General features: G+C 39.2%; 1 protein-coding gene across 18 annotated transcripts in view; it reads left to right on the plus strand.

Moving 5' to 3' along the window:
* Nucleotides 1–18,414, plus strand: part of FGGY (FGGY carbohydrate kinase domain containing) — a 463,518-nt gene that overhangs the window by 304,722 nt on the left and 140,382 nt on the right. For all 18 annotated transcript variants that reach the window (XM_060206288.1, XM_060206298.1, XM_060206302.1 and 15 more), the window contains 2 exons: nucleotides 2,210–2,317; nucleotides 15,236–15,297. In XM_060206288.1, coding sequence (XP_060062271.1) covers nucleotides 2,210–2,317; nucleotides 15,236–15,297 — 170 coding nt within the window. The remainder of the gene's footprint in view (nucleotides 1–2,209; nucleotides 2,318–15,235; nucleotides 15,298–18,414) is intronic.

Raw genomic sequence — 18,414 nt, forward strand, 5'->3', positions numbered from 1 at the left:
TGGAATCATGATAATGTCTGCAACTTGGTGGCTGAGAACCCATTAGATATAAAGCAGGACAAAATGATTAATGAATAGGAGGCAACATGTAGGAATAGAGCAGATGATAATAGGGATCTTAAGGTGGAAAGAAATGTGAAAATCTATTTTAGGTATGTTGCTAGGGGCCTATGATTATCCTCACTTTTGCTTGAGTTTGTTAGATAACGTCCTCCATGACTTTGTTTAATTCACTCCTTTGAGCTTATTTCACTCCATCTACTTAAATCTCAACAGTCAAAGTTTACATCTTACTCACTAAGAAATCAACATTTGGACCATTTTACTCCTGCTCTCTGGAGCCCTTCCAGAATATTATATTTAGTCTTTACCTTCATAAGTCATACTGTATTGTTTATCTCCTTATTTATCTAGATATTTCAACATAGAAAGTTTTTATGACTAGAACTCTGATTCACCTCTATGCCTCTAGCATTCAATAGAGGGGATTTTTATCACGTCTTGGTTAGTGAGTTTCAAGGTTTTTATCACATCTTGGTTAGTGAGAGGGATGATAATATATCAGTTATTACAACCATAATAAATCTATATAACAAGCTAGTCAAAAGTCTCAGGTACTTTTATATGTATATAAGATACATTTTATTCTCAAAAGTCTTAATTGACTAGGTGATTTTGGGCTCATAAGCAACTAATTGACTAAAAGAATTTGCCCATTTTGTTCAGGCTCTTTCCATATAGCTGTAATATCACATGACAAAAACTGCACTAATTCAGCTTTGCCACCTGTGCATTACACTCAGGACCCTACCTTGGAATGTTCTTTTTTTCAATTTATTTATAAAATGGAAATATTGATAAGACCATAGGATAAAAGGGATACAATTCCACAAAATCCCTACTTCCAGAACTCTGTATCCCCTCCCCTCCCTTGCAAGCTTTCCTGTTCTTATCCCTCTGGAAGCATGTACCCAGGATCATCATGGGGTGCAGAAGGTGGAAAGCCTGGCTTCTGTCATTGCTTCTCCACTGAACATGATCCTGGAATGTTCTAATGTCCATGGTAGATGAGCAAAAGGATGAGAAAAAGCTCACAGTTATCTTTATGTCTAGGCTTGGAAAATTAACTTGGTGTCACTTGGGTGTCACAAAATGAGCCCAAAACTGATCTGCATTTGAGGGGGGTAAGAGACTCCATCTTTCAGTGTAAGGATCCACAAAACCACATTGTAGAGAAGAGTTCCTACGAGAAGAACAGAAAATGGATGTAGATTTTGCTGTCACTGCCTCACCCAAGAGTGTGTCAACACAAGGAAGTATCTTTTCTGTTTCCTCTTAAAGAAAGTCTTTGAATGTGTCAAATGTTTCATGTTTTGTTACCATGATGTCTCAATACGTTTATCAAAAAGATTTCCAAAGATGAAGCTTTGCTCGAAAGCACGTGATTCCTCTATCCTATAAAAGATTAAAAAGGGGGCCAGTCAGTGATGCACCAGGTTAAGCAAACATAGTACTAAGCACAAAGACCCTTACAAGGATCCAGTTTGAGCCCTGGGCTCCCCGTCTGTGAGGGGGGGGGGGGTTGCCTCACAAGTGGTGAAGCAGGTCTGCAGGTATCTCTCTTTCTCTCTCCTTCTCTGTCTTTCCCACCTCTCTCAATTTCTGTCTTAGCCAATAAAATGGCTGTAGGAGCAGTGGATTTGTAGTGCAGGCACCAAGTGATAACACTGGAGCCAAAAACAACAACAACAACAAAAATACTGCCTAAAAGAGGCTGAATCTATGCACCTAGGAACATCAGAATTGGGATTAATCCTAATGTCAGCCTCCGTATGTAGTATTGTTTCAGTTGTTAGTCTTAAGGGGAAAGGAAAGGACAGCCCCGTCATCCTTTATGGAAGTGTCCTGCCTCCTAGATTTTACTCCTCACATAAGGGGAGATGAAGGGTGACACCACAAGTGACATTCAATACAGACTATAGAAATACTCTAGTCAGGTGCCACCGGAGGTCTTCCTCTGTCCGCAAGGCAATGCAGAGTCCCAGGAATGTTTTTGCTGTTGTTGTTGTTTCTTGTTTTTGTTTTTTTTTATTGCCTCTAGGGTTGTCTCTGGGGCTCACTGCCAGCTTTTAATTAGGATTAAACAGAGGAATAGGATTAATCTAACTCTAGGGTCAATGTTTTCACATGTTTCTCCTTTTCTTTTCAGATCAGCCAGGGTCCAATTTTTGTACCAGGAGTCTGGGGCCCTTATTTCTCAGCCATGATCCCTGGGTTCTGGCTAAATGAAGGTGGTCAGAGTGTTACTGGAGGATTGGTAAGTTTACTCTTTTTCATTGTGGTCCTTAATATTTTTATATCCTGGGTCATTTGTTTTGTCACACTCCCCTTAAGCGACTATCTGGAATAGAGATTCCTATTTGTGTACTAGCTAGCATTGTTATATATATATATATATATATATATATATATATATATATATATATATATACAGTATGTATTTTGTCCAAAGAAATAAATGTTAGCCCAAGCAGCAATGACTAACTTATTTTCTTACCTGTCTTCCATACAAGAATCTACGTTTCCACACCAGCAAAAGTGAATATTCTGCTTTGCCAAAGAGTCATGCTTTTTCTAGCTACAATCCTTCACTGGTTCCTCATAGCTGGTGGGATAGAATTCAGTTAGTTTTCTGGGCACATCGTGTCCTCTGTGGTCTTCCTCCTCAAGTTTCATACATGTATTTGTCAGTATATCTGTATTTCCCTCCACCTCCCTTATCTCTGACTCAAATTATTCCACACTTCTCAGCTTTTCCATGTCTTTTTCCTTGAACAAAGAATTCTTTAACATCTTGAAAATCATACTTGTTTTTTAAAACACAGTTCTTGGGTTGAGGAGATATCTTAGCTTTTTAGAGCACAGAATTCCATGTCTGGTTCCCCAGAGATGACAAATTCAATCCCTAGTATAACCTTATGCCAAAACTGAGTTCTAGTCTCATCTTTCTCATTCTATTTCTCATTTTAAATATATCTACTAAAAACCCATAGTTCTGGTTCATATCAAAGTGTACTAGTAGTTGTTGTTGTTATAGTTTTCTAATCTAATCTTTCTTATCCAGAAAACTGAGTTCTTTAAAAACAAAAGGCCATCTTATACTTTCTTTGTAATTGGTCAAATTTGTAGATTTGTGTAATAGGGAAACAGAAGACCCTTAAAAATGAGTTGAGTACTGTAACTGAAGTTCATGACAAGGAGTTGGCTCTAAGCTGGACTAAGAAACCCTTTTCTTGGAAAAAAGCATTTTTGATGAGTCTTAAAAGATAAGTAGGGAAAAGTGAGGCAAATAAGGGTGGGGATACTCTTCTAAGAGGAGAACTGGCATAAGAACACAGACATGGGAGTGAAAATACCAAGACAAATTGAGCAAATAGTTCACAATTTCAGCTGCAGCATAATCTGTTGTTAGAAAAGCAATTTAGAATAAAAATTAGAGAGCTGGACACAGGGACCTCATCATAGGAAATCCTTGAAAAACATGCTAAGGAATTGAAATGTACCCTGTAGACCAAAAGGAAACTGCTGAAGTTAGGAAGTCAATATTGTTGACATTATCGAATCTCAGCTATAAAGTTCTGTATGGAAGCTAGGTTCATAGCTGATGGTGGAGAGATCAGCTATTGTATGTTAATCTACAGATAAAGAGACAGGAATGCTTGAACAAGAATAGCAGCCATTGATACTGGAAATTGATATCAACAAACAGGCAGGCTTTGGAGGGCTTTAGCGTGAAAGACAAGAGGGAAATGAGGCCTTGATTCCATTAAGCATCCATGTGGGTATTATGTTATATTGAAATAATATGTGTATGAGTTGATTGTCCTTTAAACTCATCTGAGTGTTCAGACAAATTAAAAATGAGCTGATCCAAAACCAAATGTACACTTCTATTTCTTACTACATTGCTATTTTAACTATCTCAAAGTTTCTTTCAATGCCTGTGGAAGGATAAATAGGTAACTGGATTCAGAGAGCATGTTCTGTGTCTTTACACATGTTCCAAGCTACAGAGATCAACCGAATCCCATCAGCTTTTTGTTTGAAGGAGCTCGTTATCTAGTAAGAAAGTTTAGTAAATACAAAATAAGTGAGGGAACCAGGCAGTGACGCACCTGGTTAAGTGCACACAGTACTAAGGACAAGGACCCACACAAGTACCTGGGGTTAATTGGACCCACTTCATGAGAGGTAAAGCAGGTCTACAGGTGTCTCTCTCCCTTCAATGTCTCTGTGTCCCATCCCATAAAATGGGGGGGAGAATGGCCACCAGGAGCAATAGATTCATAGTGCTGGCACCAAGCCTCAGTAAATAACCCTGGAGACAGAAAAGAAAGAAAGAAAGAAAGAAAGAAAGAAAGAAAGAAAGAAAGAAAGAAAGAAAGAAAGAAAGAAGAAAGGAGGAAATGTGATAGGTCTTTAGTCAGTAATGGGAAAACTGAGAAGACATCCCTGTATGCATAAGGTACAGTGGATGGATCTTTGCATTCATCTTTTTAAACTAGTATTATGTGTTTTCACAACTTTCAGTTTAAACATCCATCCCATGCTCATGGCATGTTGAAATGTCATTACTAAGTTAAGACCCTTGCATGATGGTAAAATCACCTTTAACAGGCCAGCAACTCATACATGACACAACCCAGAGGCTTTTAATGTGAGGCCCTCAATGTGAATCAACAATGGTAGGGAATGTCCCATTCTCCGGATGGGAGGTTGGATAACATACTCTGCTTATCACCGAGGATGATGGGTCCTTAAATTGGCAGAGCCTAGAATGTTCCTAGCCTTGACCACGAAATGTGAGCTCAGACTTACAGGGATGCAGAGGTTACATAGGCCACTGTGCTATATGTGGGCCTCAGGTCAGATCGATGGGGTTTACAGTTAACAATATTTTTCCCTTATTTGGGAGCTACTCTCTTCCCTGATCCGGCTTTCTGGTCCTTTTTCCAACCATGACACCATCCCCCCAGACAATAGCTTAGGTCACCTGCATGTTAGATGTCAGGCTCAGGCAAAAACTAGTTGGGTCATGGACCCCTTGGAATATACCGAAAATAGACCTACTAGCTTTTTCCAAAATGGAGACCTCAAATCCCCATCCACAATATTCTTGCCTTTAGGTTCATGATCAGTCAACAATTTGCTCTGCTTTCTATCTTAACTCTTTTTTGGCCACCAGGTTCCAGATACTACCATAATGCCAACCAGACTTCCCAGAGCAGATAACCCCACCGTGTGTCCTGGGCCCACCACCCCCCCCCCCAGATTCCTGCCCCAGTAGGGAAAGAGAAAAACAGGCTGGGGATATGGATAAACCTGTTAATGCCCAAGTTCAGCAGGGAAGCAATTACAGAAGCCAGACCTTCTACCTTCTACAACCCATAATGACCTTGGGTCCATGCTTCCAGAGGGTTAAAGCTACCAGGGGAAGGAATGGGTTATGGAGTTCCGGTGGTGGGAATTATGTGAAATTGTACTCCTCTTATCCTATGGTCTTGTCACTGTTTCCATTTTATAAATAAAAAATTTAAAAAAACATAAGAATGACAACCCAGTACATCACCTCTTTGAGCAAGATGCATTGTCCATAAAACTGCCCATCAACAGGTTTTCAGAGAGTTGGTATGCAAATTCAACATCTGTGTCAGTCTGGAAATGATTTCCTTAGTATTTGGCTCAAAGTTTACTTTGTTGCTGTGGATACAAGCTTTCTTTGCCCAAACATTATGACATATCTTTGTGAACAAGAATTGGTTATGCCTGTGTTCGAGGTCCGAATTTAAATTAAAAATATGACCTCTTTTCTGCCATTAATAATACTATCATTGTAATAGTCCACTATGCTTTTCAATTAGAGTCTTGGTACTTCTTAGTCTTCTTGTAGTGAGTTGGTTTTTCAAGCTGCATCTGTAGTTTCACTTTAGGCAATTCTACATAGTTTCGTTGAACATATAGCAGTGGAGTATGACTGACCCATCAGTTACAGAATCAAATATTAAGAAATCTGAAATCTAGCTTAGTGGAGGAAGTGGAGTACATTCTGAATCAAGAATAACGCAAACTGTCTAGTAAAGTATTGGTCTAAGCAAAAAGACAAACTACCTATATAGTAAGCAAGTAAAATGAGTTTACCAATGTTGGTAGTAATGACAAAAACAGTTATACCTTATATGGGGGTGAGCCCTGTAGAGCCAGGATCTAGCCTGGTGTTCCACCATGATCAGGCCAAGGCCCCAGGAATAGAAGCATGAGCCTGTCTGCCTTCTTCTTATCTCTGGCCACTGCTCACAGATTATTTTATTTTATTATTTATTATTGTTAAGAGAGTACTGCTCAGCTCTGGCTTATGGGAATGCTGGGAATTGAACCTGGGACCTTGGAACCTCCAGCATGAAAGTGTTTTTGCATATGGAGGTTTGTCAAACCAAGATGGAGTGACCACTATGATTTTCCACCTGTCTGCCACACAGGTGGTATTTATTTTTCCAAGGAGAGCAGAGAAGGTTCTTATTAATGTCTCTCTGGGGCAGTGAAAAGTGTTTTTCTATCAGAGAGTATAACCAGATCAAGTGCCAGGAGACTCAGCAGGAAGTAGAACAGAAAGGCAGGAGAGCAATCATGCTAAGTGTGTATCAGCTCATTGCTGCCCAGACCCTCTCTCTCTCTCTTTCCCTACCTACTTCTTATGGTTTATTCTTAGACGTTTCTCAGAACTCAGTTCACCTCCTCCAGGAAACTGACCATGACTCCATTTTGAATTAGCACTCTTCCTGTTTCCCTCCTATTTGTTCAGTGTAACTGTTACTGGTCTGCCTCTCCCAGTAGGCTGAGCTCCTCCAATTCAGCAAAGGTGAGGCAAGTAAGAGGTTATGAGTTCATCCCTTCATTTATTTGCTCATTGCACTTACTTTATGCTAGGCAAGACTATGATCATACATGATGCTAGTCTTCCAGTAACTTACATTCTGCTGGAATAATCACCTATAGAACCGGTGTAATTGATTAGAGCACGTAAAAGTAGATTTAACCACCCCTACACTGTGCGGGTAAGGTAGAGGCTAAAACTTTTTGAGTACTTGTTCTGTGTCAGACACCTCTGTGTCCTGATTACAGTTCATTATTTTATCTGATTTTCATACTTTGTCTATGTGGTCAGCACTGTTATTGTCAGTTTAACTGAGAAATAAATAGATTCGGAACAGTGAGGTAACAGATCAAGATCTTGCAGTTATAAGTAGGAAAACTTTTATTCAAACCCAGGTCAGCTACCAGAAACCCCACATCTTTCCAAAACTAAACTAATTTTTGGAGCTATTGTTCCGAGGTTTATTTATCTATGTGTTTGTTTGTCTGTTTGTTTATTCATACAGTTCTCTGGTAGATGCCCTTGAGATGCCAAACAAAGTCAGTTAGTGTGACTTTCTTTTTAAGTATATAAATACTGTAGGCAGGTCTTGTAAGGCCTTGAGAGAAAAGCATGTATCAGTATTGGCAGGATCCCTGTATGGAATTAGGCATGTTCAGCATTTACATTAACTAATTGGAATGACTTCACGGATATAAAACCAGCTCTCAATAATGACATGTCTCCCTGTTCTCGCCTTCTGCCCAGGCTTTCATTGAATTTCTCTTTTTTCCTCCTCCTTATCCCCAAATTCCTCAACAACTTTCTAATTATTTTTTACATCTACTATTTTCTCATTCTAGCCACTGTACCTTGGTTGTTTTAGAATATTATAACAAATTACCAAAGATTGAGTGACTTAAAAGCAGCAAAATTTTCTCATGGAGCTACAAGCTGGAAATCGGTGGGGAGTATACATAGTTTCTTTCTTCCTTTTTTAAGTAATGATCAACAAGACCATAGGGTAAGAGGGGTATAATTCCACACAGTTCCCACCACCAGAGTTCCATATACTATCCCCTCTGTTGGAAGCTCTCCTATTCTTTTTTTTTAAGATTTTATTTATTTATTCATGAAAAATAATAGGAGAAAGGGAAAGAACCAAACATCACTCTGGTACATGAGTTGTCGGGGATCGAACTCGGGACCTCACACTTGAGAGTCCAATGCCTTATCCACCTCCCGGACCACAGCTTTCCTATTCTTTATCCTTCTGGGAGTATGGACCCAGGATCATTTTGGTGTGCAGAAGGTGGATGGTCTGGCTTCTATAATTGCTTCTCCTCTGAACCTGGGTTTGACAGGTCGATCCATACTCCCAGCCTGTCTCTCTCTCTCCCTAGTGAGGCGGGGCTCTAGGAAACATTGGTGGAGTCGATACCCAGGTGAGGTCATGTACCCATGGTAGCATCTGAAACTTGGTGGCTGAAAAGCATTAAGATGTAAAGCAGAGGGAATCGGGCGGCAGCACAGTGGGTTAAGCACAGGTGGCGCAAAGCTCATGGACCAGTATAAGGATCCGGGTTCGAGCTCCCTGCTCCCCACCTGCAGGGGAATTGCTTCATAGGCTGTGAAGTAGGTCTGCAGGTGTCTATCTTTCTCTTCTCTCTGTCTTTCCCTCCTCTCTCCATTTCTCTCTGTCCTATCTAACAACAAGGACATCAATAACTACAACAATAAAACAACAAGGACAACAAAAGGGAATAAATGAATAAATAAAACATTAAAAAATAAAAAAAATATATAAAGCAGAAGGGAGTTGGGCAGTAGAACAGCAGGTTAAATGCACATGGCACAAAGCACAAGGATCAGCAGAGGAATTGCTTCACAGGCAGTGAAGCAGGTCTGAAGGTGTCTGTCTTTCTCTCCCCCTCTCTGTCTGCCCCTCCTCTCTCCATTTCTCTCTGCCTTATCTAACAAAGATGACATCAATAACAATTACAACAATAATAACTAAAACAATAATAAAAAACAAGGGCAACAAAAGGGAAAATAAATAAATATTTAAAAATTTTAAATGATATAAGGCAGAACAAATTGCCTGATAATCAGGAACCTAAAGGTAAGAATAAAGCAGATGAGATTTGGGGGTCTCCATTTTGGAAAAACTAAGGAGTCTAATTTAGGTATATTCCAAGGAGCCCATGGCTTTACTGATTTTTGCCTGAACCCAGCAGCTAACATCCAAGTGGGCTTAAGGTATTGTCTTAGGAGATGGTGTCAGAGTTGGAAATAGGACTAAAAAGCTGAATCAGGGAAGAGAGTATCTTCCAAATATGGGAAAAGTATATAAATATTGGTAACTATAAACCCCACCAATCTGATCTGGGGCCCATAGTCAGCACAGGAGCCAGTGACACCTCTTCATCATGTAAGGTCTGAGCTTGCATTCCATGGTCTTAGCTAGGAACATGCTAGGCTATATTCATTGCAGGACCTGTGGCAGAGAACTTTGGCCCAAGCTCCCTTTGGAGAGTGGGTCAGCCCCTACCATTGTTGTTCTATTGAGGAAAAGGTCCTGTAGAGATCCACAGGAGGGTCCACAATGCTGTTCTTGATGGAGATGACTAGTGATGGAGGGATCTGTTAGAGGTCTGGTTTCATCATATCTATGTGGGAATCCCAGGATTCCCTGACTAGGACCCCAGATAATAGCGTGGCCTGGTGTGACCAAAAGAGCCATCATTAAAGTGTGCCAGTCTCTTGCCCTTATCCAACTTTCATAGTCCTTACTTTATCTGATAAGGTTGGCCTTAGAGTAATTGAGGGCGTCAGGTTCTGCGAGAGCCCCCTTCTGAGTTACACAAGCTTTCTTCTCCTTCCATCTTTACATGGTGGAAGGAAAGAACTCTGGTCTCTAGTTTCTTACAAAGCCATAAGGGATTGAATCTCACAACCAGACTGCCTCCTAAAGACCCAACTTTGCATAGCACCCTGAGGTGTTTAGAATTTCAATGTAGGAGGGGCCTATGCAGTGGAGCACCTGGTTAAGTGCACAAGGACCTGTTTTGAGCCCCTGCTCCCTCCTTACAGCAGGGACAAGTGGTTAAGTAGGTCTGCAGGTATATTTTCTGTTCTCTCTCCTTATCTGCCTCCCCTTCCTCTCAATTTCTCTCTGCCCTATCTAATAAAAAAAGAAAAAATGACCTCCAGGAATGGTGGAATTGGAGATAGACCTTTAGTCTCTAAGCCTGAAGTTAAAGCAGTCTTTCTAAAACATTGATGTGAGACTGCCACTCTTGCTAGTTCTCTAATGGCCTATGACATAAAGTGTAAACTTTTTAGGATGAAGTATATTTATACAGAGAGTATTTGTGGAGAGTCAGCTGTGTTAAAGGTACTATTTTAGGTGAAAAAAAACACTTGTATACTAAAAACTATGAGTTGCTATTCAAGGAAATAGAAAATGATACAAAGAAGTGGAAAGATACCCCATGCTCATGGATTGAAAGAATCAATATCATCAAAATGAATATTGGGTATCACAAATTTAATGTGATATCCATCAAAGTCCCACCAAGTTTCTTTAAGAGAGTAGAACAAAAATTAGATTTTTTTTTCTAGAACCAGAAAACAGTTAGAATCACCAAAACAGTCTTGAGAAAAAGAAACAGAAATGGAGGCATCATACTCCCAGATCTCAAACTATATTATAAGGCCATCATAATCAAAACAGCCTGGAACAAAAATAGGTACACAGACCAGTGGAACAGAACTGAATTTACAATTTTAAAAAAGGCTGTCCAGGTAGACTTCATTGTTATGGCATTCAAAGAAGCAAAGACTAGAAGTTAGTTATTTGGAAACCTAGGGGAAGAATATCAGACCAGGGCAAAGATCCTGAGGAAACTACTTGCCTGGGGGCATTGCTAGAGTAGGAAACAGTGGTGTGGATGGAATGGGTTGAACCAAAGTGAGAATTGTTAAAGCATTCAGAGGTAATGGTGTTAATACTAGTGGCTGCTATAACAATTTTGATTTTTACTCTGGGGAATTGATAACCCATTGAGAAAATAAAGAATCCAGATGAGATATGATATGACTTAGATTTAAAGGGTCATTCTGAGTATTACCTACTATATTGGGAATACATTGTGAATTAGGATTAAGAGAGATGAAAGCAGGTAGGGCAGAGAGAAATTATTTCCCTAAGTCAATTGAGAAATGAAGATAAAGTATTAGAGCCAGTAAAAAGTAGCCCAATTATGGGTACATTTTTAAGGCATACCCATCTCACATTTTGATAAATTAGATGTGAAATGTAGAGAAAATAGAGAGGTCAAGGTTTCTGAAGATAGAATGGTTGAAAATGGATAAATATCCAGGGGATAAGAGGGAACATCTAGGAAACATTCTCCATTTCTGATTGTAGGAACTGGTGCAATTCCTAAATCAGTCATTCATTACTGGCCTTCATCTAGGTAATGAGCACTATAACTTATGTATTTGTTAAATCCAGAAAGAATACTGACTTCTCCTGTGCCTTCTCTGCCCATCAGAAAGTCCAATTGGTTCATACACCAAAATGTGCATCAGTGACCCATTAAGTAGACAGACAGACAGATAGATAGATGATAAATAGGTAGATCCCACTTGCTCTCATTCTTTCTATTCTAACTCTAGTTACATATATGATCTTTAGCTATTGTTCCACAGATTCATGAGGGATTCTAGTTTTTGAAATCCTCACGCTCTCACTTTCTTTCTCCTCCCTCCCCATTCGATATCCCCCTTGGTTTGTTTAAAGGTCATTGGTTCTTTTGTGACTGTGTATCAGCTGTTTGGTCTGTGCACTAAATATATGTCTCAGATATTATTAGGTTGTCAAAAAGTCAAGGCCTTTTTTTTAATTAACTTTATTTATTTATTGGATAGAGACAGCCAGAAATCGAGATGAATTGGGGGAATCAAAGAGGCAAAGAGACACTTGCAGCAGTGCTTCACCACTTGCAAAGCTTTCCCCTTGCAGATAGAGACCAGAGGCTCAAACCCTGGTCCTTGCTCATTGAAACTCGTACTCTCAACCAGGTGTGCCACCACCCAGCCCCTCAAGATACATCCTTGCATTGAAAATCGTAGGAAAATACATCATGGCTTTTCCAACAACTCAATATATTTATTAATACTGAAAAATTATTTTTAATAGTCCCTGTTTCTTTGGAGTCTATAATCTATAATCAATTCATAATAATATCATTCTTATAACTTATTTATTTCCTCCCAACCCTTAATCTAATTGTTATGCATATTTGTTGACTGTCTCTATATTACAGTGGGCACTGGGGCCCTAGTGCAGGGTGATGGATAAGGGGAGAGAGTGTTTTGCAGACAGCTATCATGGGGAGATTAGAAATTGTACACTTGCATTAACAACTAATGAAAGCCATTAAAATGGGATTTTTTAAAATTTTTTTTATTTAAGAAAGGATTAATTAACAAAACCATAGGGATTTTTTTAAAAAGCAGGGATATAAATCTGCACCATTCCCACCACCAGAGCTCTGTATACCCATTCCCCTCCATTGGAAGCTATAGTAGTTCTCCCAAGGTTGTAGATATGGGCTGACTATTATTTCTTTAATTGTCTGTATTTATATATATTTGCCCTCTTCCCCCCCCCCCTTATGAGCCTGCCTTCCCTTCTTTTCTAGGTCACATCTATATTTATTAGTATTTCCAAATGTCCTTCCTTTATTCCTCTTCTCTCTCCGGGTCCTGATGGAGCTGGAGTTCAGAACACTCTGATCATCTTCCCCTATGACTTCTCCCTCACTGGGAATATTCCCTTTGGAGTGCAGAAGATGGGAGCTCTGGCTTCTGTAATTGCTTCTTTCCTCTGGCCCATGTTTCATGTTGTGAGTATTAATTTTGCAATCTGCTACTTTACTGAATTTATTGCTGATTGCCAATACAGAGGAAGGAAGGAAGGGAGGGAGGGAGGGAGGAAGGATAAAAGGAAGAAAGCAAAAGGAAAGGAAGGAAGGGGGAGGAGGGAGGGGAGAGAAAACAAAACAATCATTGCTTTACTTCCACAGAAAATTTTTCTTTTCAAACTCAACAGTCCTTAAGGACTGAATTTCATGTTGCAGCCTTTGGTAGACTTGACCACCAACTAATAGAGCTCTACTCCAAATAAAGCATTGATACAATCATGATGCTAAATTGAAGAAATCTAGTATCTGTCATTAGGGAATGATCAGATGAGTGGAGCCTCTTATCAACTGTTGTCCCGTGTAAAAGCATTAGTTGACACGCCGCTCCAATTGACTCTTACCATAGGAAAATGTGATTTCCCCAGTGTTTAATGTGTGCCAGAACTAAAAAAAATATTGGCTCATTTTTTAAAGACACTATATACTGAAAGAAAATAAACCTGTCAAGATATGCCACTTTCTATTACCCACTCATAATCTACTGCATTTCTATTTCTCCCATTTTCCAGACACAAATGCCACATAGAAGGACCTAAGTGTGTGTGTGTGTGTGTGTGTGTGTGTGTGTGAATTAGTTAGAATTGAAAGATATCCTGAAACTCTGACTCTATCCAACTGAAGCATTTTACCTATCCAAGTAGTGTGTAAGCTACTCTGCCTACTCTTAAGGCTTCCATCTCTCAGAGTTAAAAATTGAAGAAATGGAGAAAATAGTCATAGAATTAAGCTAGAACTATCTATGTATTTCCAAGGCAACTACTTGGAAGATACAATCACTGTGGTAAAACTAGTCATTTCACTGAGAAATATTAATAACCTCTAAGAGGACACTGTGTTCTTCCATATTCTTGTAAATACATTAGAGACTAGAATATAAATAGAGACCAGCCCTAGAAATCACCACTCCCAGCTTTTGAAATGAGAGATAGTTGTTTTTCTCTTTTTTGTTGTTGTTGTTGTTGTTGTTTTTGACAAAGTGGCTCCTATTTTGTTAATCAGGCTTTTATTACCAGATGATGCAAGAAGAAGAAAAAAATTCAGAGGGCCATTTGCTTAGTATTAATATCTGGGTAAATGAGCAGTAAAATTTAGGTGATTTTTTTATGCTATTGTTTATGGGATGGTAGCATCAAATCGTAAAAATGCTATTTTTAGGGGCCAAGGAAGGTTATTAAGACTCAGAAGAGTTGAGTGACTTGCACAAAGGCACACAGTTTTTTAGTCTTAAAATTAGAGGCCACACCCAGCCTTCACGACTCCAGAACAAATCCTATTCCTCTTTAAACAGACCCAACTCTTAAGCAGAACACGAAGGTTAAAATAACCAGTCAGGGAGTCGGGCGGTAGCGCAGCAGGTTAAGTGCGCATGGCACAAAGCGCAAGAACCGGTAAGGATCCTGGTTCGAGCCCCCGGCTGCCCACCTGCAGGGGAGTCACTTCACAGGCGGTGAAGCAGGTCTGCAGGTGTCTATCTTTCTCTCCCCCTCTCTGTCTTCCCCTCCTCTCTCCATTTCTCTCTGTTCTATCTAACAACGATGACATCAATAACAATAATAACTACTACAACAACAATAAAAACAAGGGCAACAAAAGGGAAAATAAATAAAAAATTTTTTAAAAACCCAATCAATTCATCTTTTGAATAAATCAGTCAAAATGGTTGATTTAGAGTCTTAAAGACTTCTAGAAACCTTGAGACAGTAGAGAGATTAAGTTCAAGAAGTCAAATACAGTATTGACTTTGTTTTGGAAACAGAATAACATTATGAAGAAGCACTTTTCTTCCTGATGTATGATATGTATATTTTGTTTATAGTCACCAAGTGGATTGGGGAAGAAATTCTAGACATAACCATGTAGCTCGGGAGATTTTTCTGACAGCTATAGGAAAGCTTAAAAAAAAAAAAAAAGCAAACAAATAAAAGCTTGTACAGCCTCTCCATAGTTTCTTTCACTCAACTTTTCCACTAGCAAGGTACAGTGAGTAATCCAAGGTGTGACATTGCCCCAGCATTAATAGTCTGGATCAGAAAGGAATATGGTGTGATCCAGAGGTGAGTGCTTTTAACACCCAGACCCCCCACCTTTTGCTTTGACTTACTCTTTTTTTTTTTTCATTGCTCCCCTCACACCTCATTCTTGGACCTGACCCAACCTGCTCCTACCAGTTCAGCCTTGGAAGTTCCATTTCCTGCTACTCATCTCTTTAATCTCCTTTGTTATATAAATCGAAGCATCTAAGAAGCTGGCCGATATTATATGATGTATTTTTCTGGCTTAAAGAGAACTTATAGAAACTATGAAAATTCACCCAGATCTCTTCTTTTTTCAGCTAGATCACATGGTGCAGGGCCACGCTGCCTTCCCTGAACTCCAAGCCAGAGCCACAGCCAGGTAACTGTCCTGTTTGCTAATACCTTCCCATGTATGACTGTGTTGAAGACACCCAACTGCATGATTTTTTTTCTGATTTTGTCAGCAATGAAGTTCCTGGCAGTACTCAGTTATTAAAGTCTTCTGTTTAGTATACTGTTGTTTATTTTCTTTTGTTTTCAAAATGATCTGAGAAAAATCAAGGAACCTAGTTTCCCTTAGAATATGCCAGGTACCATGTATGAGAATCTGTGACAAAGAAGGAGACTGGATGTTGGAATAAAAACTCCTGGAGGGCTGGGGAAACAGCATAATGGTCATGCAAAAGACTTTCATTCCTGAGGCTCTCTGTTCCCAGATTCAATCCATAGCACCACCATAAACCAGAGCTGAGCAGTGCTCTGGTCTTTCTCTCTGTAGCTTTCTGTGTCTCTCTCATGAAAAAGTAAACAAATAAATTATTAGAAAAAAAAAGGGTAGTATTCCTAATGGGCCAATAATATTAAAATAAACTCCTTGGATTCAAACTCAACTTTTTTACTTACTAGGTGTGTGGTTTTGGACAATCATCAATCTCTTTAAGACTGTCTCTTTATCTATTAAACTGTATTTTATAAAAATGATATGCATTGACAGCCATATTCATGATAAATTATTTAGTGAATAAATCTGAGCCTAAAGAGTATTTATAATAAGCTCTTTCATATAAAAATCTATGTAAGAAAATATATATGTGTGCATTCACTGGCACAAAAATAGAGAAAGTTTCAATCAGAAATTTATGAGATGGTTGTCTAATAAGAGAGCGAGTAGGAGTAGAATAGAAAATGAAAGTATAGCAGCAAAGGAGAAGGGGAGAACAACTATTTTCTGAGTATACATGTTCATTTAACTCCAAGAACTCATCCCCCACCACTTAATTAAATAAAAGATTCCAGTATGTCTGTATGTGGTGGCAGTAGACAAAATGAAATAGAAATAATGAAAAATAATTGATTCTGTTGATAATGAATAGAATGACCACCCCAAAGGGGCTTTAAGAAAATACAAAACCCAGGGAGTCAGGCTGTAGTGCAGCGGGTTAAGCGCAGGTGGCGCAAAGCACACAGATGAGCGTAAGGATCCCGGTTCGAGCCCCCAGCTCTCCACCTGCAGGGGAGTCGCTTCACAGGCGGTGAAGCAGGTCTGCAGGTGTCTATCTTTCTCTCCCCGTCTCTGTCTTCCCCTCTTCTCTCCATTTTTCTCTGTCCTATCCAACAACAACAACATCAATTAAAACAACAAGGGCAACAAAAGGGAATAAATAAATAAAATAAAATAATTTTAAAAAAACAAAGAAAGTACAAGACCCCCTAAGCAACTTTGGGGAAGAGGATTTTTTTTGACAGTGGACTGTATGACTAAATATAAAAATAGTCGCACCTAGATATTTTATTCTAGTCAGCAAACATCTTTTATAGTCATAAATAATTCAGAAAAGTTTTAACGTGTTTATTTTCAGTTTAGCAATTTAATTAAATAACTAAACAAACTGTGGATAATAACCCCCAGGTCTCTCATGAGTAAGGAAGATTAGAATGAACTCTATAATACTGTGTGGAAATCAGAGGTCTCAGTATTAATTTATGATTTTTAGTATCTGTACAGCTAGATAGAAGTAGAAAGAAATTTGAATATGCAGATTTGTATGTGAGTACAGGAATATATATATGGCGTGCACACACACATGCCCTAACTCTGCCAATATGGCCTAGAAGCAGTAATGCCTTGATAACGACTTACACCACACACAGGTAGCCCCGGGTGTTGGTTCTTACACATTCTCTTTATTGTCCAATTGAGGTAATCATGATTTCTTGGGAAAACAGTCAAATCAGGGCTAACTCAGGGAAAATATATAAACATTTTGTGGTGCCAAAAAGTAGGAAGATTCAAACAGACATTGTCTGAGTAGAAAGAAGTCAACTATAACAATTTCTCAATGGCCTTAACAGGGACAATATCGCCAACAGAATAAATAATGATGATATAGAACAACCCCATGTCTAATTAAGTAAATTACTGAAGAAATAAATGAGGATAAAAGCATAAATGCAGGAAGTCGGGGTGTAGCGCAGTAGGTTAAGCGCACGTGGTGCAAAGCGCAAGGACCGGACATAGGATCCTGGTTCGAGCCCCTGGCTCCCCACCTGCAGGGGAGTAGCTTCATGGGTGGTGAATCAGGTCTGCAGGTATCTATCTTTCTCTCCCCCTGTCTTCCCCCTCCTCTCTCCATTTCTCTCTGTTCTATCCAACAACAACGGCATCAATAAAAACAAAAATAAAACAACAAGAGCAACAAAAGGGAATAAATAAATATTTTTGAAAGCTTTAAAAAAAGCATAAATGCATTCACAAAGGACAGTGAATTTTTACAACTCATAATAGAGAGTAGAAAAACAAGCATTAGGTGAATGAATAGCACAGCGACTATTGTTGGAGGTAGGAATCATCAGTAGATACCATAATTAACATCTGATGTGAAGCAGATATTTACTTGATACCAATAGTAACAGGATAATTATCATATTATAAAATATATAATAAGTGGTGTTTTATTTGATAAATTTTATGTGTGTATTTTATTTGATAGGACAGAAAGAAATTGAGGGGGCCAGGTGGTGGCACACCTGGTTGAGCATACATGTTACAATACACAAGGAACCAGGTTTGAGCCCCTGGCCCTCACCTGTCCAGGGAAAGCTTTGTAAGTGGTGAAACAGTGTTGCAGGTGTCTCTCTCTGTCTCGCTCCCTCTCTTAATTCTTTTGTTATCTTTATTTATTCATTGGATAGAAACAGCAAAAAAATCAAGAGGGCAAGGGTTACAGAGAGGGAGAGAGGCAGAGAGACACTTGCAACACTGCTTCACTTCAACACTCACAAGGCTTTCCCTGCTGGTGGGGACCCGTGTCTCGAACCTGGGTCCTTATGCAGTAACGTGTGATCAGCCACGTGTGCTACCACCTGGCCCTCTCTCCCTTTCTATCACCCCCTTCTCTCTTGATTTCTGGCTGTATCTATCCAATAAATAAAAATAAATGTAAGGGAAAGGGAATAAAGAGGGAGAGAGAGACCTCTCATGAAGCTTCCTTCTCCC

This window comes from Erinaceus europaeus, chromosome 13, assembly GCF_950295315.1.
Source record: "Erinaceus europaeus chromosome 13, mEriEur2.1, whole genome shotgun sequence".
NCBI classification, from domain to species: Eukaryota; Metazoa; Chordata; class Mammalia; order Eulipotyphla; family Erinaceidae; genus Erinaceus; species Erinaceus europaeus.